Below are 23,296 nucleotides of genomic sequence, written 5' to 3'. Positions count from 1 at the left end.
GGGTTATATTAGCTACAAGTACATTGAATTTTTAAGAAAATTCTTTAAGTGGGATATACTTTTATATACCCAGTACCCTCAAAAAATTAATGTATGGGCAGGCATTTTAGGAAATAAAGTGATTGGGCCATTATTTATTAACGGAAATTTAAATAGAGACATTTATTTGGATATGTTGGAAAATACTATCAATCCGCTTATCACTGAATCCATTGTAAACGAAATCGATGATGATGGAAACCCTATACTTGATGAGGCTGAAATATATTTCCAGCAAGACGGCGCTACTCCTCACTATGTTCTTCCCGTTCGGCAATGGCTAGACGACGAGTTTCCAGATAAATGGATAGGGCTAAGGGGGCCTATAGAACGGCCTGATAGATCTCCTGATATAACGCCATTAGACTTTTCTCTATGGGGTCATTTGAAATCTATTGTGTTTACTCCCCAACCTAAAAGTTTGGATGAACTTGGTCAACGCATCATCGACAGCTCCCATAATATCCCACAACATGTTTTTGAAAATGTCCGTCAGGAATTTAAACATCGCCTATATCATTGTTTGGCCAAAAACGGGCAACATTTTGAACACTTATTGAAATAAATAATGATATTTTCATGTTTTTGTTTTCTATCTGAACAAATGAATATAAACAAAGATTTGTCTAATTTTCTCGAAAACGAATTGGCCGATTTAAAAAAATCAAACGTCAAAATAAAAGACTTTGAAAGACCTTTTAAACAAGCTATTACTCGATACCCCTTGCCATTTAAAATTTTTAAGGGGATAACCCTGGGAGGCAGAGGGTGAAAGGGGGTGAAGTAATTTTAGGTTGGAAAGTTGTCCCCTTTGCCAAACCTTTTGACGTATTTCGGCGTTTTTTTTAAACAGTGGTTTTCGATAAATCCGTGGTGGGAAGTTGTCAAATGAACACCCTGTATAATATATATAGATTATCTAAAAGGAAACATTCTTTGTTAATATTTTAATAAATTTTTCCAAATATATTCCGAATTATATACGAATCCAAGAAAATATAAATATTTATTTTTCAAGGTGTTTATTATTCCTAAAAACCTTTTTTATTAAGGTTGCTTCTTTTAGCACTTTTATCTTGCTGTTTGGTATGGTTTGGTATGGCTGTTAAATACATCCCATGTGTTTCATAAATAAAATTTGTTATTATATTCAGGTTATTATATTAGGCTTTTATGGAGATAATATCTTTGTGGCTCTGATCTTTAGGTTTATAGTATTTATCTCGCAAACTATAGAAACTATAGAAAGGGTTATAATTTAGACTAATCTGTGCCTTTGAGATCACATTTTAATCCTCTTGGTCAAAACCTTAACTGATTTTATTACCCATCTTTTTAAATAAATCCGACATTAAACGTCAAATTAGATATACAGGGGGACGTTTAATTATACATTTACTGAAGTTCTGTCAATCACCTCCTCACCTCCAGCTAACCTCACTTTAATATGTCAAATGGGAACCCCCATCGTGTGATACATCATAGTAAGCAGCGTAAAATTCTCTATTCAACGGTACCAAAAAAAAAATGAAATCGGTAAATGTGTAAGCAAATAGTTAGCGAAAATGTCTAGAAATAATGAAATGAAATGAAATGCTCACAGAACCACGAGCAGAGCATTTAATGAAAGGTATCAAGATAAAAACGTGAGCCATAAATACGTATTAGAATTGATACGAAAATTTGAAGAGACGGGATCGATTTGTAATAAGAAAAAATATGAAAATAGAGTTGTCGATGAAGCATGCCAAGTTGAAGTACTAGGACAATTTGCTATGGATCCAACTTTGTCTATACCAAAGGCCGCAAAACTAACAAATATTTCCACTGGTTCCGTACATAAAGTTAAAAAAAAAAAAGTTCTTTCCTTATAAAATTCATATTCTTCATGAACTCGGAGAAGATGATTTTGATAGGAGAATTCAATTTTGAAATCTCAAAGTGATGTGCCAGTGAATTGACGACGATCCCCATTTATTGAAGAACATTCAGCTTCAGTGACGAATCGACCTTTTTTTTAAATGGCCTGGTGAACAGTAGATACTAGGATAATGAAAATCCGCATGTTTTTCGGGAAGGCCATACCCAATATCCCCAAAAAATTAATGTTTGGGCAGGAATTTATGGGAATGGAATAATCGGGCCATTTTTTTTGGAAGAAAATTTGACTGGCGAAATTTATTTAAACCTTTTAAAAAATGTAATATACCCTTCAATTATCTAATCTATGGAAAATCAAGTAGATCAACATGGTGCTTTATTATTGAATGAAAATAATATACATTTTCAGCAGGATGGAGCTCCCGCGCACTACACTTTGGTAGTTCGAGAGTGGCTTGGAAAATTTTCGAGAAAAGTGGATTGGCAGACGTGGTATAATCGAATGGCCTGCGCGGTCTCCGGACCTAACCCCACTAGACTTTTTTCTTTGGGCTCTCTACTTAAAAAGCAAAGTTTATAAAACCCCACCCGAGAGTATAGAGAATTTAAAAAATAGAATATTTCAAGAATGCAGAGAAATTAGCGGGCAGACCCTTGCCAATGTTCGTAAGGAGTTTGAAAATAGGCTTTTTTATTGTCTTGCTAATAACGGCGCGCATTTTGAACATTTAATAAAATCAATTTGTTAAACTAATTAAATTTGTTTTTCTACACTACCGATTTACACTTTAATTGCTTTTTGGTCAATCAATTTTATTTTTTTTTACAACCATTGATAGCATAATGAATGCCCTTTAAAATAATGTATTACACCATGGGGTAGCCATTTGACATACCAAAATTTGGTGTAAATAAAATATTCATTATTTCTAGACATTTTCGCTAACTATTTGCTTACACATTTACCGATTTCATTTTTTTTGGTACCGTTGAATAGAGAATTTTACACTGCTTAGTATAATGTATCACACGATGGGGGTTCCCATTTGACATATTAAAGTGAGGTTAGCTGGAGGTGATTGACAGAACTTAAGTAAATGCATAATTAAACGTCCCCCTGTATATCTAATTTGACGTGTTGACAGAAACAAAAAAACAAAATCAGAGATAAATTGTACTTTTTTTAATGTGCTCGGAAAGATTTGAAAAATCGTTTTGTTCTAATATGCGCATGTGTAGTAAAAAGTCTTTAATTTAAATCTCCCGATGATTTCGAAAATACCGCTTTTTTTTTATCTGACTCAGTCGGTATTATGGCGTCCTGTAATATCATATTGATTTCTCAATTAAATTCAATGGGTCTTATTTTACTTCATTGGTTATACACGTGGTTTTAGTAAACAAAGTTGGTAAGCTATTCTTTTGGATTTGTTTAAAAAAAACCGCTTTCATAGGTTTTCCTATCTTCCTATCTTTCCATCCTTCATTTGATATTATAAACCTTAATATTTCTTTTGGAACTAATATTCCTTAATATTTGTTTTGTACTACACAAAAAGAATTTGTTGATCAGTTTTTGGGATTTTTTATTTAGGAGCGAAAACTTTTGTAGGTTTATGGAGTTTACAGTTGAATTTATTTTGTATTGCGCTTTAAGTGCCACCTACAGATACTGTCTGTTCCACAATCAGACGCTGTCTGATTATGCAACACAATTCGTGTTGTTAAATAAATAAATGCTGTAGAAGAATTCATAATTTATATAAAACTGGCACTACAATCGTCCAAAAACAGAAAAAGATTATTGCCCAAAAGGGGCCATGGGTTTTCCATGAAAAAATGTTAATTCCCGAATGAGTTATGGTGCACTGTAAAATTTTGAAAACTTTTAATTGTTTTAGCTATAAGCTGTAAATGTTAGATGCATTTATGTTTTCTCTATTAGGCCCTAATTCCTGTACACATATATGGCGCAATAAAATATGATTCTTAAAGTATTTGTTTTCACTTAAAACTAGTTTTAAATAGTGGACCATCACTCGCGATTGTGTGGCCCTTTTCACCCTGACACTTTGAGTGATATGAGCCATTGCATAAAAAAATTAAATAATCAATAACACAGAAGTTTATTTTTAATCAGATTAGCCGTTTTTAGGTGTTACTCTGGAGATTTGACGTGGCGAACTCATGTTGGGGAATTGTAGAGCCATTAAAATATATTTTACTTATCCGCAATGTGCTCTGTGCATGGCGTATCTACTGATGCATGCAACAGAAAGTCATTTGTAAAGCTTTAAGTTAAAGATAGAACAATGCTATACCGATCCTCCACTTGCTGGCCGCTGCGAGGAAATATTCTCCTGGCAAATATTGTTGAACGGTAGTTAGTAAATAAGAGATTGAATAGTAACAATATTGTCCCCTTTGTGTGACTTGAGATTTCTTATTTCATGTTATTTGCATAGATTTCCGCTCCCAAGAATTGAGTTGCCAGATATATGGCCATATTACTAATAAATCTATACTCTCTACTCCATACGAATCATTTTTAGGACACTTACTTTGAAACGACCCTAAAATTCCTCTTTTGAAGCTCCGTTTCGATTTCCTTCTCTCTTTCTGCCGAAGTGACCACATAACTAATCTTCTGAGGGTTTGCAGAGGTCCAACTACCAGTCACCCTAAAACCCGGTTCGGTCTTCTTCAGTTCAACAATTTGCAGGTTGACATTTTTTCTTACGCCGTGTCGGTCGAACTGCAGGGGACCAGATAGAAACCCGGAGAGAACGGGTGGTTTTGATTTTTTTGAAGGCTATTATAGTTTAATAAAAAAAATAATCAAAGCCTGATAATTACTTAACCACACTCACTTTACTAATAGCCGTACGTATAAGCTCTCCATGTGAAGCTACTTCAAATCCTAAACAGTCTAATTTTTCATTGGGAAGTTCATGGGGAAACTTGTCGCGGACTGCTGTAGCGAAGAGATTGAGGGCGTCGTAAATAAGGGCTGTCTCGGTCTAGATAAAGAAAGACAATATTAGTCCTTATTCAATAAAACTCTTAAAGCAAATGAGATTTAAGATAAAATCTTTCTGGATGACTCCCTTGTTGAGTCTCTATTAAATGTTATTGAGCATTCTCTGATTATTTTGACTTCTATAGATGATCATGTCTAACTACTGAAATCGGAGTAACAGTATGATCGTCATTATGAGCGCAGCAGTATGATCGTCACCAATATCTCATTTAAGATTCTTTACCTTGATTTCTTTTGGATTAACTCTCCACAGCTTGGCAACCTCTTGTACAGTGCTGCCCTCAGGATCGACCATCCGAAAAGTGGTGATGTTGGATGTAAATGGCTTTAAGCTGGACCATTTTAAAGTATGAGCATCCTATAATATAATATAAGCTTTATTAAAAATTCGCATAAATGGTACAATAGTAAACTCCTAATAATAACAATGCGAGAGAATTTTAACAAGCAAAGAAATCACTACTAAGGAACGCAACTCTTACACTGGAAAGCAACTCTAAGATGACTAAATTCAAGTGATTTTAAATGGGTTCTACAATTTTAATTTTTAATAAGTAACTCTCCTTATTTCGTATGGTAAGGTATTAAAAATTTTTGAAGCCGTGTATGTTATACACTTTTGTAAAACTCTCTTTTTTTTTGGTATTTCAGCGACTTTTCGTGATATTTGTCAAGTTTGGTACTGCTTTGAACTTATTTCATTGATGATTTTGGGGTGTTTACATATGTATAGTAATATTTTATAAGCATATAATTGGCGCAACCTCATTACTGGAAAATGCCGATAAAATTGTTCTGTTAGATAAAGTGGGTCCTTGTTCAAAATTATCTTAGTACATCGATTTTGCAGTATTTCCAGACCGTCTAATGATATATCATAGCTGCTACCCCAGGCGATTATTCCATACTGCATCATTATACATCCAAAAATCGCATGGTACATGGTTCTAAGATTTGCTAGGTTTAAAAGAGGTTTTATCTTATACAAATTAAAATTTTTGAAGTGAAAAGTTTAATAGATAGTTTATTGTTTGAACTTTAGTTGACTATCTAGAGGTATGCCTAAATATTTAACAGTTTTAACAACTTCAATCTTTAAAGAGCAGTTGCAATCTTCTATCAATCTATATATAAGATTTTTTAGCATTGAATTTCAACATTTAGATCAAGATATTAGGCTTACCATGTCAGTAAGTAGATAACTGTGATATTCCTCCAGAAGTTTCTGCTCCTTGGCTTGTCGTAAAAATTCCAGAATACGATCCGCTTTGCAGTCCACTATGAAGTTGTAGTTTTCTGAGTTTTTGATTTGTTTCAACACCGATCTAAAAGAAGGTGAAGTTTCATTACCTAGAAGTTTTTCATAGGAAATTTGCATGGTACTCTTATTAGCAAACGGTAGGAGGATTAAGTTCTACTCAGTAGATCAGATGTGCAATGAGGCTCAAACAGAGATTTTTCAAGAACATACACTAAGTATCCTAAAGCATCAAAAGACTTACTATCTTGGTTTAGTATAACTTTAATTCTAATCATACTTTTCTAGTTGGAGGACCACAAGTTCAACAAAATAAGAGGCGAATAATAAAATTACTTTAAAGTTCTTCTACAGGTCATCTTTGACAAAAAAACAAGCCTATAATATAAATTCAAACCTGTAATTATATCCAGGCTCCAACTTCCTAAATGTAACGGCAACGTCGCTCGGCATCCTCGGTTTGATCTCCTTAAGGCTCTCCTGTAAGCGAACCAATCCGTGCTCGTCCTCGTAAATGACCGTGAATGTTTGCCAATCATTATCACGCACCAGCGTTGCCAGAGCGTAAGATAAATCCCTGGCACTCGGATATAAATTGAAGATCGGCGCGTTATGGTTCCTCAACGGTCTCGGATTGAACATCATTTGAAAATGTGGAATTTCCAATGAGGTGGAGATGGATTGGACGATCTCGTTGATTTGATCGTGGGCGGGTCCGAAGAGTGCTGCGGTGCCTTGGTTGACTGATTCACATACTGTAGTTTAAAAAGTTTGAGTAAGTTGTATGTATAACAGAGTTTTAGTGAAAGAAACGAGTATTTACCCTTTTGTCCTGCTTCAAACAAGCCTCGTTTAGGTATAGGATCATGTTCAGCAATGTTAATAAAGTTGAATTTGGTCTTGGTTCTTATAACATTTAGGGCATGCTCGATGGCCACACTGGTTAAGCCGTCGTACTCAGCTTCATGGGATAAAATAGCTGGATTAAGAATAAGTAATTTGTTAGTGAAGCTGTAACATAATCTAGAAAATACAAATCTATTCTAACCACCACATATATTGAATGAAGGGAAGAATAGATGTCTACATCCTAATAAAAAAAAAGAGTTTGAATTTTGCTGAAGTGAAATCAAAATTAAAGAGAAAGTGAGTGCTGATTCGTTGTACTAGGAATTTCATAGGAAGTTTTTAAATGGATATTACAGTTAATAGCCCACATGTTCAAAATTCTCATCATTTATCACCATAGACACATATACAACAAAGCACCTTAGTCCGGTAGCACATAAACATCAGCAGCACAACCACGAGTGAGTCTATCTTTTCGAAATAAATTGTAGCCATATATGCTTACAAGGTGATCAGAATACTCTGAAGGCATCCATGTCTTAGTTGCGAATTCCAATATTACCAGACCTCAAATCCTTTAATTGCTATTTCAGTATATGTGACCTGAGCTCATCAAGCTTGTTTTGATAAGTCGGGCATTTGTAATCCAGGCTGCATGGTAACAAGAAAGCTACATAATATTCAATTTTGAGTTGTATCTACAGCAACTGACACATGGGAATGTAAAGAAACATTTGATGGATGTTTCTTTACATTCCTTGACATTTCAAGCATCTGCGGCCCATCAAACACTCTGCAATCATACGCAGCACATATCCAATAAAAACATGACCCGTATCCATCGTGCGTTTATGAGTATGACGATCAATCTCAATTAAACAGCTTCAAGCTGCAATCCTTAGTTGTCTTATTCTTCTGTCTCAGCAAATCTACTGGCATATATGTGTATCATGATTTTCAGTTATGACTTCCTGAGATTCTTGTTCTATGACTAACATAGTCAACTGCTTTAACATATTACACATATTTACCTGGTAATTTTCAAGTAACTACTTGAGAAACAGTATCTAGTTCCTTTTTAGTGGACCAGCTAACAACCATGCCACCCCTACTAATATCTTTAAGATATTACACAGAAATATTTTCCTTTACGAGATAAAGGTAACAAAACAAATCACTTCTGGTACTATTTAGGCTCTAAGATAAATATTGATTTTATCTGGTTGAGAAAAAGACCCGATTACATTTGAACCAGAGCAACTCTATTTACTGACCTTTTTACGCAGAGCAGACACTTATTTCAATGGTAACAAAATCCAAAGCCGCAGTTTGCTCTTCAATAATTTTCTTCAAGACAGTAGAGTTGATCTTAGGAATAATATTTTCCCTTATTTCCGACAGAAGTACTGCATAGTTGATATAAGACAGTTATAGTATCATCTGCTTTACAAATCCTGCATCTCAAAATCAAAACAATTATTAATAAAAAAAAAATAAAAAAATACGGTACAGGTAGGACGAACACCTACAACTGGAAACACAGTATTCCCTTACAGTGAAAGAGAGAAATGATTCTTGGAGAAATTAAAGATTTTCAGAGATTATATGCTGACATCACTTCTGGATGAAAACTTATCCAAGATATTTAAAGAATCTTAATTTAAATGAAATGCAACAATGTCCTTAGATATCAAATTAGGTTTTTCTTTTCACAAATTTTCCATTTAATCCAGGAATCTTTACTTCAAGTTATCTGTAACACTAGAAATAAGTATCAAACAGTGTTTTATTTTCTAATTTCCTTGCATAATATATTATTCTTAGTAGTGATTTTTAAGGGTTCATAAAACCCGAACTACGAAAAACCGAAGTAATGCAACCCATTTTACTTCCTTAGTTACTTGGAAATTATTAAATTCTGATCTTATTCCACTCTTGGTTTATAAACATTGGAATCTAAGCAGTGATTTAAAAGGATCTGTTTCAATGTTTCCTATTGAATGGGCAAGAGTAAAATATTAATCTTAGTAAGGATTTTTAAGGTCATATGATCCGCTAGAAAACGATGAAATATTTATCTCAACAGAGATTTTTAAGATTTTTTAATTCGAAAGAAGTACAGATTCAATTTCCTTATCTCAGTAGTGATTTTAGAGGTATGTTGACCTAGAACGAGTACAATTATTATAAAACACTATTTCGTTCTATTATTGGTTAAAAAATTATTAAACAGTTATCGCAGCAGTGATTTTAAAGGATCGCCAAGTAGAAATTTTTATTCCCTTTTATTGGATTTAGAAATGTCTTGCATTGGTATAAAATATCGATTACTGTCAGGATTTAGATGTAAACGAATAATACTCGCCAGCGTTTTAGGATTTGTCAAAAGCTTTTGACACAGGTTGAGATTCGTATAGGCAGTTGGAGTCATTTGTTTGAGAATTGCCTGGAATTCACAATTCTGTATTTTTTAAGATAATTATTGATCCATCTTAAGATCATCAACAATCATAAAATATTCAAATCGAGAAATTGATGAGATCATGAGTTTTCTTTCTTATTAAAAAAGAAATGCGGAAAAAATTGGAAATTGATAGGCAAGAAATGCTTGGAGTGTTTCTGGACTTGTTAAAAGCCTTTGACACAGACGGTTGAAATAATTTTCTTTCTCTTCCAGGCAGTTGGAATCGTTTGATTAGGATTCCAACTGCCTGGAATTGGAAATGTTTTTAAAGGCTAGATACTTCATACATCTCTTTATATTCACAGGAACCTCAACCATCAAATATATAATATGAGAGGCTAGTGAGACGTTGATTTTGAATTATTTTTATTGTGATTAAAAAATTAAAAAAGAAATTTAAAAAATACATAAAATTACATTTTTTCCAGGCAGTTGAATGTTAATTTTTTTAACTTTCAGACTTTTAATTAATTAAAAAACTACCGCCTGGAAAAATTTAACATTTGCTTAACTGCCTAGAAATTATTCTCAGCTGTTTGAAATTTTAGAAAAATTCTTAGGGAACATAACGAAATTGACATTTTATACAATTAATCCATTAAAGCCTAATTTTTTCAGGATATTTTTTAAACAGTTCCAAACAGTAAAGTAGTGTCAAATGTATCATTTAAGGATGGTCATCGGCTAGAAAAGATGAAATATTTATCTTAGCGGTGATTTTACAAGTCGGTCGAGCCAAATTGAATATTTTATTTATCATGCCACCACAAGTTTAAAAAACTGTTATTTGCTTATTGTTTTCTATATTTTTTATAAATGTTCTAAATTTTTATATGATTTATTGTCCACCCAACAATAAATTTAGAGAGTTCCTTGAATCTGTTAAACTTCTTTTGTCTTTATTTCAAGTTAGTAGTAGATAAATTGTTTGCGGTGATTTTCATGTTAATAATTTAATAAATTTTAATCAAGTGAGTTGTTTAAAAAACCTCCTTGCCTCTCTGAATTTACAAATGCTTGTTACACAACCCATAAGAATTAGATCTCACTCACAAGCCGTAATAGATTATTTTTGTATACGTGTGATTAACTCAGAACAGGTTTGTGATTTACTTGTAATTTCCGCAGGGTTATCTGATCACGAGGCAGTTTTAACCAGGATTAATCTTCCCAAAGCAAAACCACGCAGAAAATCTAAAGTTGGCAGATTTTATAGTAAGTTGAATATTAATTCTTTGCGTAATTTGGCCAATAATACAGACTGGACAATGATATACAGCTCTCTTGTTCCCCTCGACCTTTTTATTGATCTTGTTTTTAACATTTTTAATAAGAGTTTCCTACTTGAAGGCATAACAAAAAAACTATGGATTACTTATGGTCTAGATCCCTTGAAAAAATTTACAAATAATCCATGTTTCCACTATTATTAGTAGAGTCAAGAAAAATTACTAAATCGGAGTATTATTAACGAACTCAATGGAAACTAAAGAATATCCAATTGATACAAACGTGTTTACTCAGTATTATAACGTATATCTTAACTATACTTAACGTATTTTTATCAAAGACTCCTTTTACTTCACTCAGATAAATTAGGTTAAAAGTGTTCTTCATATAGTTAAGATCATACAACGTTATTGGATTGATGGATTATCTGTTAAGATTCTTCCAAGACTCTCTCTGTTGCATTTGCAATTAATGTTTCTTATGAAACGGCTACATTTCCGAATAACCTTAAAGTTTTTTTCTTGTAAAATCTCTATTTAAAGGTGATGAACTGACCCTGCTAGTTATAGACCCACCTCACTTTTACCATATCTATCTAAGATCATAAAAATGTTGGTTAAGCAAAGAATGATCACTAAGCACGAATGATGCAATATTTGCCTTTCTAGAAGACCATTATTTAGGTTTGAATATTGGTGACGAAGCCACAGGGGTTTTCTGTGATTCCAAAGCATTTGATTGTGTGAATCACAGATTATTACTGAGTAAGCTCTTTTGCTATGGTTTCAGAGGCATTGTTCTGGAAGGACTCGAATCATTCTTATCTGGCCTATAAGGTAAATACACAATGGATGCCTTATGTGCTATAAACCTAATTGATCATGGAGTTGGGGTTTTATTTAATTTATTCCTTCTCTATATTAATGACCTTGCATCTCTTAATATAAGATTCTATAGATCCATAAAGTCATTAATAGAAATTGTGAATTGAGGATTTAAAACTTTGTTATTGGCATATAAGTTTGTTTACACTGATCAGAAAACTATACAGGATAAAGAACTGGAAATAAATAAGTGTAATAAATTTCTTTGAATTTTCATCAATCATAGGATGCAATTTGATGACCATATTTTAACTCTGATAAACTTCACTTCAAAGAGAAAATTGAGTAGGAACTCTCTTATTTATTTAAGCATTAAGATTTTTAAATTTCCGAACTAATATAATATACAAATAAAGTATTTTATATTCTTAATGAATATTTCGATCACAACTGGGAATAAGCCGTGTGTGCCAGCCTTTTTATTGCAAAGATTGCCTTTTACTAGCTTAAGTACATTTTCCCTTTTTAATTTTATTCCTCTGTTCTACTTATTAATACTTTCTTGATTTGGTTAATGTTTAGTTACTATTTAGTTACTTTTCAAGTGTTGAATGTTTTAATTTAGTAGAAAGATCTTTCTACAAAGACTTTGTACTTTATGATTCTGATTTATTTTAACAGGGATTTTTATCTGTTACTCCCACTTATTCAGTAGATAATAATTTATCGTATTGGTAATAAACAACACCTAAAACCAGATCCTGCAGGTTACAAGTAGTAAAATGACTCTTGCGATTAGTTTATGAAAGCAAGGGCTGTTTATTACCAAATTCCGTTTTTAATATCAGAAGAAATCCAAACAAGAATTCTGGAAAGTACATTTTTTTATCTCCAAATAGATTTCAAATATAAAAAAGGTGACATTAGGAGCAAATTAGATTTGTTTCTCTGATTAAATCAAGTGGATATAAAACAATTTTTTAACACCAGTAAATTCCTAATTTTCAATAAATGATTTTATTGAACATTCCTATAAACTACGTATAATATACTCACAAATATTAACGTTAAATCTTTGCCTGGTAAAAATGGAAGATACCTGCCCAACCAAGAAAAGGAATACCACTATTTTCATGAACATGGTGTTTAAAATTCAAAAATTTTTGCTGATAAAAACTGAGAAAAACAAATAAAATAAACGTGTTGAAATAGACACACCACTACATCTTGATCGGGTAAACGTGTGTATATGAGGCTGTCGTATCAGCTGTGTTTTCAGTTTGTTCTAATTATAGCTGCCTTGAGGTTTAAAATTAGAACCTCCTTTAAGATGACATAAAAAGAAATTCAGACACTTCTCATCAGAATTGTTACGGTTGATAATACTAACTGTTTCTCTTAGTCTTTGCTTTGCAAAAAGTCATATCTAATAGCAGGAAAGTGAAAGTAAGAAGAAATTGATGACCGCAGAAATACTATTTAATTTTTAACTTTATATTTTTGTTAATTTTTATCAATTCGAAAATCAGGTGTCATGCCATCCGATTGAATCAACCGACCTTGATGATCTTACATAAAAAGACTAATGACTCAAATTGCGATGAATATCGATCGATGATCTTTTTGGGAATCTTCTTTTTTGTATTTTTAGAAAATGTGACACTTAAGTGGATATAGCCACCACATAGGTGGATATAGTCCACCTCAACTTTCTAGTTTAGCCTTTAAACAATTTCTGGATCTGTTTTCGCACATGGTAAATGACTGCAAAAATGTCCTAGTAATGGGAGATTTTAATGTACCATTCTATGAAACTGAACGGCCTGACAGTAAAGCTCATAACCTAAAATATTTTTCAGACCTAACAGGTCTTACGCAGCTCAATTCAATATTAAACATAAATAACCGTAAGTTGGATCTCATATTCACAAACATATCCGGGATTGTATCTCATGACACTGCACCTTTGTTGGTTGAGGATAATTATCATCCCGCACTTTCAATATCTTTTGATTGGCAAGTAGCTAAACTTTCCAATTTTACAACAAATAATTTATGTAAGTCATATAACTTTAAGAGAGCTGATTTTCCAGGTCTTTATACATCTTTGTATAATGTAGAGTGGTCGTTTCTAAATAATTTTTTAATTTGTTTATAAATAAAGTTTAATTATTAATTTGGCCTGTCAACTATTTTATGATAGTCTTTACCAACTGCTTGATTTGCATGTTCCTTTATTTAAAATTAATAAAAAGAAGAGGTGGTTTCCATCCTGGTATTCTACTGAACTTAAACACAATATAAAACTTAAAGCAAATATCACAAGGCATTTAAAAATTCGGGTAGTAACTACAACTTTACTGAATTTAAAAGATTTAGAACCGTTGTTAAATCACAGATAAATACTTGTAATGCATCTTATATAAATGAAATTCAAAATAGTATATCTACTAATCCTGCTTTATTCTGGTCATATAATTATACAGACAAAGAAGGGTTGTTCAAGAATACCAGGTAGAATGCATGACCATAACGGAGTGTATGAGGACCCGAATCACATAGTAAATGCATTTGCGTTTTATTTCCAAAGTGTTTATACCTCTACAAACAATGATGAAACTGACCATCTGTTATTCAATCCAAATGATAACCATGTAGTTTCAAATCTCTGTGTGCATATAGATGATATTTCTGAGTTGGAAATTGAGCAAACTTTGAAAAATATGAAGAGTAAGTCTAGTTCGGGCCATGATCTTAGTCCCTGTTTTCTACTAAAAGATTGTAGTGCTGTTTTCGCTGAGCCTCTTAAATATCTTTTTAATTTGGCCTTAAAGACATGCACATTTCCGTCATACTGGAAACTGGTTAGGGTATGTCCGATATTGAAAAAGGGGGATGCTTCTGATATTGCCAATTACAGACCAATTACGATTCTCAGTAGTTTTGGAAAGGTCTTTGAGAAAGTCATATACAGCCGTATGTTTCCAGCAGTTCATAGACTCATCGCCACTCAGCATCATGGAATTATGCCCTAACGTTCTACAATGTCTAATCTACTTCAATTTACTCAATTTTTAAGTGATGCTATTGATGACGTTTGCCAGACTGATGTAGTTTACACAGACTTCTCAAAGACCTTTGACTGCATTGATCATTTTACTTCAAGGCAATAATTTGTTTCTTATAACGGCTTCAAGTCTGAGTTGTATTTGGCTTCATCTGGGGTGCCTCTCGACCCGAATGAACGAACCACTAGAAATGCTGGTTAGAATTTAAGAAACTAAGATCAGATACATTGTAATGAGAGGTCAAGAATATGAGTTTGCTGATAATTGCTGAAAAGATACATGGTAAAAGGTCGATTGCAAAACAACAGAAATTTTGATTAAAGCCCGTATTCGGCTTCATATCTATTGATATTTTCCAAGCAGCGGCTTCTAGAATCATAATATCCAAATAGATTGCTAGCCTCGTTAAGGAAATGGCGTACTAAGAACAAGACTTTCTAACAAACGAGTCAAATAGACATTTTGCAGAATCGATTGGTCATTTTTAAGAAGTAGTTTACGATAGACGATCTAAATTTAATGGTACTTTGCGAATTTTCAAATTTGTGAATTACTCTTTGACAAACCGTTTTTTCTTTTTTGTTTTTTGTTCTTTGGGTTTCTGAATAACAATCTTTAATTTTTGGAGGAATTCTTCTATGACAGAAGGTTTCGAAAAGATCACTAGTGCAGTTGCAATTCTCATAGAAACTATAGATCTTGGATTTGCAAGACTGCAGATCAATTAAACAGCGAGCTCTAAATGTATTTCTTAATTTGATTGAAAACTCTGGGACTTTATAACCACTATATATACACGAACAATTTTAGCTTTTTTTTGAAAAAACTCAATGGCCGATGTGATAACTACGATAGTTCTCTTATTCTGTAAATAAGAGAACATCTTAAATTTCTAGGTGATATACAAAAACAATATAAATACATAAGAGCCCCTTTATTATAAAAATCGCGGATTTCAATTATTTTTTCCACAATTGTTGTAGATATTGTTTTCTCTTTTACCGAAGTTTCTTTTAAAGCGAGAGATATAGTAAATGATCTTAAAAATAAGCAGATCCGTGCTTCCGTAAAAACAGACAGTGATCATAGCTATTCTTCGAAAAGAATATCCTTATTGATCAGGATCCTCAGTTCTTTATATTCCACTCATTGTTTTCTTAGCAACAGTTTGAACTCAGGAAGCAAAGAGACACAATTTTTGGCAATATTAACCTAATTTCTAAAATATTTGAGCCATCTTTTGTGATTTGAACAAGGCCTTTGACTTTGTCAACCATGATATCCTTCTGCAAAACTTGCACCTTTATAAGTTCTTTGCCCATAGCGCTAAACTCGTTAAGTCATATCATGAGAACCATCGGAAGGTTGTTCGCTGATCTCTAGTGACATCGAAAAGAGTCTGTGCTTGGTCCTATTTTTTTTATATACATAAGCGATCTACTCAATAATGAGGCAAATGCTAAGTATACATTGTTTGCTGATGACACAGCAATCTTGCATTCTGCGGATAATTAATGCACAAAAGATACATCCCGTGTTCTTCACCCAGAGAAAGCTTCCTTGAGTATCGTACTTATGGAAATATCCACTGCCACAATACTCACAATTGTTCCTAGTTGGTTTTTACTGACGACTGGAGAATATCTGGATGCAAATTGCACTACAACTGAAGGTCTGACCTTAAAGAAAAACAAATATAATTTCTCACTTCATCCCTTTATTTTGATAAAAAACTATTGTTGTTTTATAAGTCGTCATACATCATCAAAAGACAATAGTAAAGTTGATCACGTTCTTTTTTTGTTTGCCAATCAAACTTTGTAAACTTGCCTTGGCCTAGTTACAAGATCCAAAACCTCCAATAATATTACATTTAATATTTACAAATTAATTTGAAACATCTTAGGTTCCCCATATTCGATAGACACTCCCTCGAGTTTTGTGATTGCTGTTTTTTTAGACGGATCAAATGTTGGTGCATGACTGTGATCTCCGGTGATAATGGTGACAGTCTTCCCTTGGGTATGAATCTTGCCTTTGCATTTGTCTGGTTTTCGTCTATTACAAACCCAGACTGATCTTTGGCTTGATTGTTGTTCCAGTGTGTACTCGAATCCGTGGATAACCATCATGGGTTTCTTACGCCCTGGGATTATAAAAATTTCTGAAAATTAATGGTTGGATTAACATTTGTAAAAGCGGTACCTGGAATAATTTAAATATGAGAATCTTATAGCCTAATAATTTCAATTTCAAGTATACAATCAATTGTGACTAGTTTAAGGAATTGATAGGAAGCAGTTGATGCAGCTCTTAAGTAACATCTTATATTAGGTTAGCAAATCAATATAAAGTTTATATATTGTAACGATATTGGCAACGCCGTAAATACCAGCTGTTCTCGGTCATTTCGTATTAACACAAGTGGGCACGACGTCTCGGAAGACGCGTGGAAGGTCAGCAAATCTTCCGGAATCATGGTCAGCCGAGTATATAATGAGCCATGTCGCCGCTGGGAGGACAGTTGACAGTTCAGTTCGGATTATTGGCGCGACATTTAAATTAAATAATAAATCGAAAGTAAATAAATTAGTTGATTATAATGGAAACCTTTTTTTGGTGAGAGTTTTTTTTTGCAATCTTAGTCTAAGACATTCCTACTTTTATACAATCTTTGTCTAAAATAAAAGCTTGTTTTTATAATAAGACTTATATAATATGATATTTTCCAAAGTATTCAAAATTTTAAAATATATATATAAATATACATATATATATTTTTTAACTTTCCATTAATACCTTCTTTAAATCGTTGTCAGGATCTCTGGGAAATTGCAAATAGACCTTCTTTACGTTAAATTTGAGCTGAACGTTAGTTAGTAGAAAAAGAATATGAGAACCGCAGACTTGTATCATTATCTTGTGATTTAAATTTGATAATTCAAGTTAATTACCGCACTTAAGAGTTGAGTTGAACAAACGTTAATTTTAATAAGACGCTAATAGCCGCAGTCCGTCTTTTTTTAACTTGTGATGTAGCTTATGGGAAGTTGCTAGTCCCCCATCGAGAAGAGATGCATGTCGACCCAGAGAAATTATTACTCCTTGATAGCGACTGAATTTATTAAATATTTGAAACTTAACAGATTTGTTTTCGACGTATTAAAACCAAGTCGATTTGCATTGCACCATTCGTTAATCATAAGCAAATTAGCATCCAGAAATATTTTCAGTTAGTCAATGTGTTTTCCATGCCAAATGATGGTGGTGTCATCTACAAACTTAGTAACCCTACCCTTTATGGGGAGCAAAGGAAGATCGTTAACATAAAGAAGAAATAATAACGTCCCCAGTACAGAACCTTGGGCAACCCCTGTAGTGGTCTGTGGTTTTTCAGAGCAATGACCACCAAAATTAACCCTTTGGACACAACGACCAGTTAGGAGCTGAACTAACCCAAATAAGACCCTCTAAAGACATATCTTTCCATCTTCCACAATAGTATTCAGTAATCCATCCAGGCAAAGGCCTTGGATATGTCACAGAACACTGCTGCAGCAACTTCACCGGAATTAAGTGTGTTATAAAGTAATTGAAGAAGATCAAAAATAGCATCACCCGTACTCTTGGCCTCTTGAAACCCAAACTGTGCCGCGCAAAAAATGTTAAATCTCTCCAAAAATCAGATCTCCAGATATCATTCTCACCTTCACCAATGTGTCAGGAATCTTAAATATGGTAGGGAGGAGAGCTATTGGTCGAAAATTAAGGACTGATGCAGCTTCCTCCCTTATGACAAAGAACAATAATTGCTTGTTTAAGGTAATCGTGAAGTGTATTTGAAGTGAAAGATTTATTTAATGAATCTACAAATGCCTGAAGGGCATTGGGTCATAATGCCGAGAATATCCTTGAATGTGTGTTTTTTTAATAACATCTCTGACCTGTAAATTATTAGTAGGGTTAAAGAAAAATGACTCCTTCACATTTACATGACGTCTCATATCAACAATCCTGAGCTGTATATCTACTAAAAAAATCCTTGCTGTGTTCAGAAGCAATGTTTCAGCAGTAAGAGTTTAGAGTATCTGCATGTCAATTGGATTCCAATTCAAGAGTTTGCGGCTTTTCCCCGTTGATCGATTCTTTTGATTTATTTAGTAACTCATCGATTCTCCTACGATAGTACAAAGCTTTAGAAATAGCAATAGTGTTCCTGTAAATCCTCCTATGATTATTGAAACAGACCAGAAATTAATCTAGAACCAGAAATAATTGTCCATGGCAAATTTACGTATGTGATGCAAGAAACTTTTACGCCTCTTGTATACCATGACTTGTTTCTTTTAATATTTTTATTAACAATTGCGAAGGCTTCATTGAATTTGTTTAAGATAGAAAAGTGAAAATTTTTTAGTCGATTATCCGCATCCAAAACTCTATTCCAATTGGTTCTCTGGCAAAGAAAATCAAACTTTGTAAAATTACTCTTAGTATAAAGTCTGCCAAGTTTGTTCTTTGTTTAATAAAATAAGACAGCTTCATGTTCAGATAGTCCTGCATTTGTACAGTAATAAATAATATTACACTGCCCAAATTTGAGCACACATAATCGAGTAGAGAGGATGAATGACTTTTAAGGCGTATTGGTTGATCAACATGCATGCTCAAACTAAAGGACTGCAAAAGATTGCACAATGTCATAGTGTGATTACTGTACTGATTCAGAAAGTCTATGTTAAAATCACCCGAAACAACAACATGAGCATTGACTAACAGATGTGACAATAATGATTCTAATTTTTTTTTTTAAATAACAACTTTTAGAGGGGGATCTATAAACCGCCAAAATAAACAAATTATTTTCTTTTAATAGACTATTGAAAATTCAAACACTTTTTCTTTAAGATCTAGAGCTAGATCTAATGAAAGAAATCAATGACACGGACAGGGAGAATTAACTAGAACAGCTTACGCACTTAAAAAGTATGCGATAGATTATAATCGGTATCGATGTATGTACCTTTAACGGAAGGACCCGAGGTCGATAGCACTCGTAAAGTCTAGGAGTCTGCTTTCTGAAAAATAAATATTAAAGTGGTCCTACACATTTGGAAATGGAAAGTGGGAAGAGCTAATAGCCATCAAGCACAAGATAGTTTGCAAATGAAGTAACCTGAAGATGTAAAGACGACTCAGAGCAATATTAAGGTAAAGGCTCCCAGACCAGCTTCTTTCAAAGTACAAAGAGCTGTTTGAGATAGACAAATAGAAAGCACCATGCGTCATGTGACTAGTGATAGTAACTGTTGGCATAGACTGGTAAGAAATCTATCAATTGGCACTAGTCAGTCTGTCGTCGAAAAGTAAATGTTCAAAATTTATTCTCGTGTCTGAGGTAGTAAAATCTTAAATATTAATCTCAAGTATTATTTGCTTACCAATATTCACAACAAACTATAAAACACGGCGCAGTCGGTAGGATAATCGAAGTGATACTAATAGCAACGCGGGTGATCTTTTTATGGGGCAGGTTAAGAATTCAAATGTAATAAAAAACAAAAAATCTAATGTTTGGGATGAAAATATTTTAATAGAAAACAAAATGATGAAAGTTAGATTAGATACAGGCGCAGATGTAAATAACATACCCGAAAATGTTTTCAAAATATTAGATAAGAAAATGAAAATAAGAAAATTTGAGTTTATTTTAAGGGGTTTTGAAGGTAGCGAAGCAAAACCTTTGGGTTTGTAAATTTGCATTGCGAGTACAAAAAGATGGAAATTCATGAAGATTTTGTGATTGTTACAGGGGAACATCAAAACCTTCGTAGTGGGCAAACTTGCTTAAAATTAACATTATTGAAAAGATAGATAGATAGGCTTGTTGAGAGAAATGTTATAATTAAGGTAAATGAAATTGACTCCAAGGCTAGTATAAATAGAATGGTAATTGATGAAAAAGCAAATGGCAAAATAATGTTATGCCTCGACCCTTCTGATCTCAATTCTCAAATTATAAGAAAGCCATATTTGGCAAACTCGATTGAAGAGATTTGTTCCAGCTTTATGGGTAAAAGATTTTTTTCAGTTTTTGATTTGGCTGAGGGCTACCACCATTTCCAGCTAAACGAAGAATCTTCATGGAAGTCTTGTTTTACTACACCTTTTGGTGTATACAGATTTTTGGTATTGCCCTATGCTCTTTCAGATTTCCAAGACTTATTCCAGGAAGAGGTGGCAAGGAATTTTGGTGACATAAAAAAATTACAAATATGTCATGATGATATGATCGTAGCAGGAGCCATTATAGAGGAGCATGATAAAGCGACACATGAAGTAATGAAACGAGGACAAGTTCCAATTTTGTAGGAGTAAGGTAAAGTTTATGAGTTAAAATATTTTCAGCTAAATTTATGAAAGTCAATCCAGCTAGAGTAGAAGCCCTTCGTAAACTTGAAAGTCCAAAGGACAAGGTAGAACTCCAATGAATTACTGGCTCTTTTAATTATGTGAGACGATACATTAAGAGCATGGCTGAATATATGCATCCGTTGTGTGAACTGTTAAAAAATAATATTGAGTGGCAGTGGTTACCCAAGCATGAGAAAACTTTTAATATTTTAAAACGATTGATAAGTGAAGCACCTGGTTTAGCACCTTTTAACCCTGAAAAGAAAATTGTTTTACAATGTGATGCCTCAAAAAATGGCTTAGGGTGTTGCATGTTTCAGCAGTATGAATGAAATGTGTTAGAACTCATTGGGTGTGCATCAAGAAGTATGAATAATCACGAGGTGAACTATAGCTAGACCGAGAAGGAATTATTAGCCATTTTTTATGGGACGCAAAAATTCTATGATTTTATTTATCGCGCAAATGTTCAATCTGATCAAAAACCAATCATTTCTATAATGAAAAAACCTATTCATAAGATTGGCTCAGTAAGGCTTCAGCGTTTAAGGCTTAAACTACTTAAATATTCGTTAAATGTAATCTATGTCCCTGGAAAAAACATCCAATTCGCTGATATGCTTTCTAGGGCTATTTTAAATATTACTGAGAAACTTGACCTGGAAATGCTCGAAATGGTACACAGTGTTTCCAGGCACCTCACAACAAACATGAGTAATCACAAAATTCATGAGTTTAGGGTTGAAACTTGTAATTGACTCGCAATGTAAACCCTTTTATACACTTAAAGATTCCATTTATGTAGAAGCGGGTATTATTTTTGTAAATGACAAAATTATTGTACCACTTGGTTTAAAATCTGAGATTATGAAAATTTTACATAAAGGCCATATTGGCATTTATAAAACTATACATAAAGCCCGTAAATTATTTTATTGGCCAGATTTACATTATGATATTGAAAAATTTATAAAACAGTGTAGAACTTGTGAAAAGTTTATGCTAACAAAGAACCTCTGCTGCCACATTCAGTACCAAAACTTAGGTACAGTAAAGTTGCTGCAGATATTTTGGAGTTTGGAGGTAAGGCTTACCTAGTAGTGATAGATCACTTTTCTCATTGGATCAAATTAAACATATTAAAGGACAAAACTTCGGTGAGTGTAAAAGACTCTTTTCTAAACATTTTCATTCGTTTTGGTTATCCTGAGTATATCATAACAGACAACTTATCTTTTGTATTCAGTACTTGTAAGAAATATTATAAATGTAGGCATATTTTAATTAAAACTTGTTCCCCATTTCATCACCAAAGCAATGGACTTGCTGAAAAAAGTGTCAGCATATGCAAACAGATTTTGAGGAAAAGTATTGAGGATAATTGTGATTTCAAGGAACTGGTAATGAAATACAATAATCAGTTTAGATGCATCTCCATCAGAGATACTAAATAGCCTTAGGTCACAATTACCAATTAACTTAAAAATGTTAGAACATAAAATCCAAAAAAATGTATACAAACGTTTATGCGAATAAAAAGATTAAATTAAACTATAATTTGACAAATTAGCACGTAGAAAACCTTCTGATTTTAAATAGGGAGACAGGGTTGTAATCAAAACAGATTATGATAAATGTTGGGACAAGGCTGTAATCTTAGAAAAGGCCAGGGAGTGTAGATCTTATTAAGTAAGGAAGGAAAAGAACAATAAAACTGTAAGGCGCAACACGCAGTAAATTAAACCCTCGTTTAGGAAAGATGAACATAAAATTTTATACGAACCTGAGTTGCTTCCTGACAATTTTGTTGTTACCTCTAATAATGATAAGTACCTAGCAAATGTTAGTCTTAGTAGTGTGTTTAGTGATGTTGTGGCACCAATCCCTTCACCCATTTTAAATGACAGTGTTAGTATTAATGATCCCCCTACACCACAAGTGCGTTCGCGGTTCGGCGATCCATAAGAGCCCCACGTAGACATTTTGTACTGTACGGCTGTTATGCAGGGTGGTAGAGAATAAGATGCTGATGCTTAAGAGAGTTAATCCTTAGGTGATTTTAAGAAGAAAAGTTCAAATACAACTATGTCCTAAACTCCTTAACTTTTGAGCTATAGAGTGTTCAATAAACTACAGAAAGTTATAGTGTTGTGGTGGCCTTTTTCAACACAACACATAAACTATTGTTGTCAAAAAATTGCATTCAAGCATCGCAAGAAGAAAATATTA

At 33.2% G+C, this 23,296-nt stretch overlaps 1 protein-coding gene across 1 annotated transcript in view; it reads right to left on the bottom strand.

Annotated features, from left to right (window-relative positions):
- LOC126744810 (glutamate receptor ionotropic, kainate 2-like) overlaps positions 1–23,296 on the bottom strand; it is a 504,704-nt gene that overhangs the window by 11,386 nt on the left and 470,022 nt on the right. Inside the window, exons 4-9 of the mRNA XM_050452372.1 lie at positions 7,042–7,197; positions 6,616–6,973; positions 6,144–6,285; positions 5,184–5,318; positions 4,791–4,940; positions 4,482–4,732 (exon numbers count right to left, since the gene is read on the bottom strand). Of these exons, the coding sequence (XP_050308329.1) occupies positions 4,482–4,732; positions 4,791–4,940; positions 5,184–5,318; positions 6,144–6,285; positions 6,616–6,973; positions 7,042–7,197 (1,192 nt within the window). The remainder of the gene's footprint in view (positions 1–4,481; positions 4,733–4,790; positions 4,941–5,183; positions 5,319–6,143; positions 6,286–6,615; positions 6,974–7,041; positions 7,198–23,296) is intronic.

This window comes from Anthonomus grandis, chromosome 14 (assembly GCF_022605725.1).
Source record: "Anthonomus grandis grandis chromosome 14, icAntGran1.3, whole genome shotgun sequence".
Classification (NCBI taxonomy): Eukaryota; Metazoa; Arthropoda; class Insecta; order Coleoptera; family Curculionidae; genus Anthonomus; species Anthonomus grandis.
This window is presented reverse-complemented; position numbering and strand designations above follow the sequence as displayed.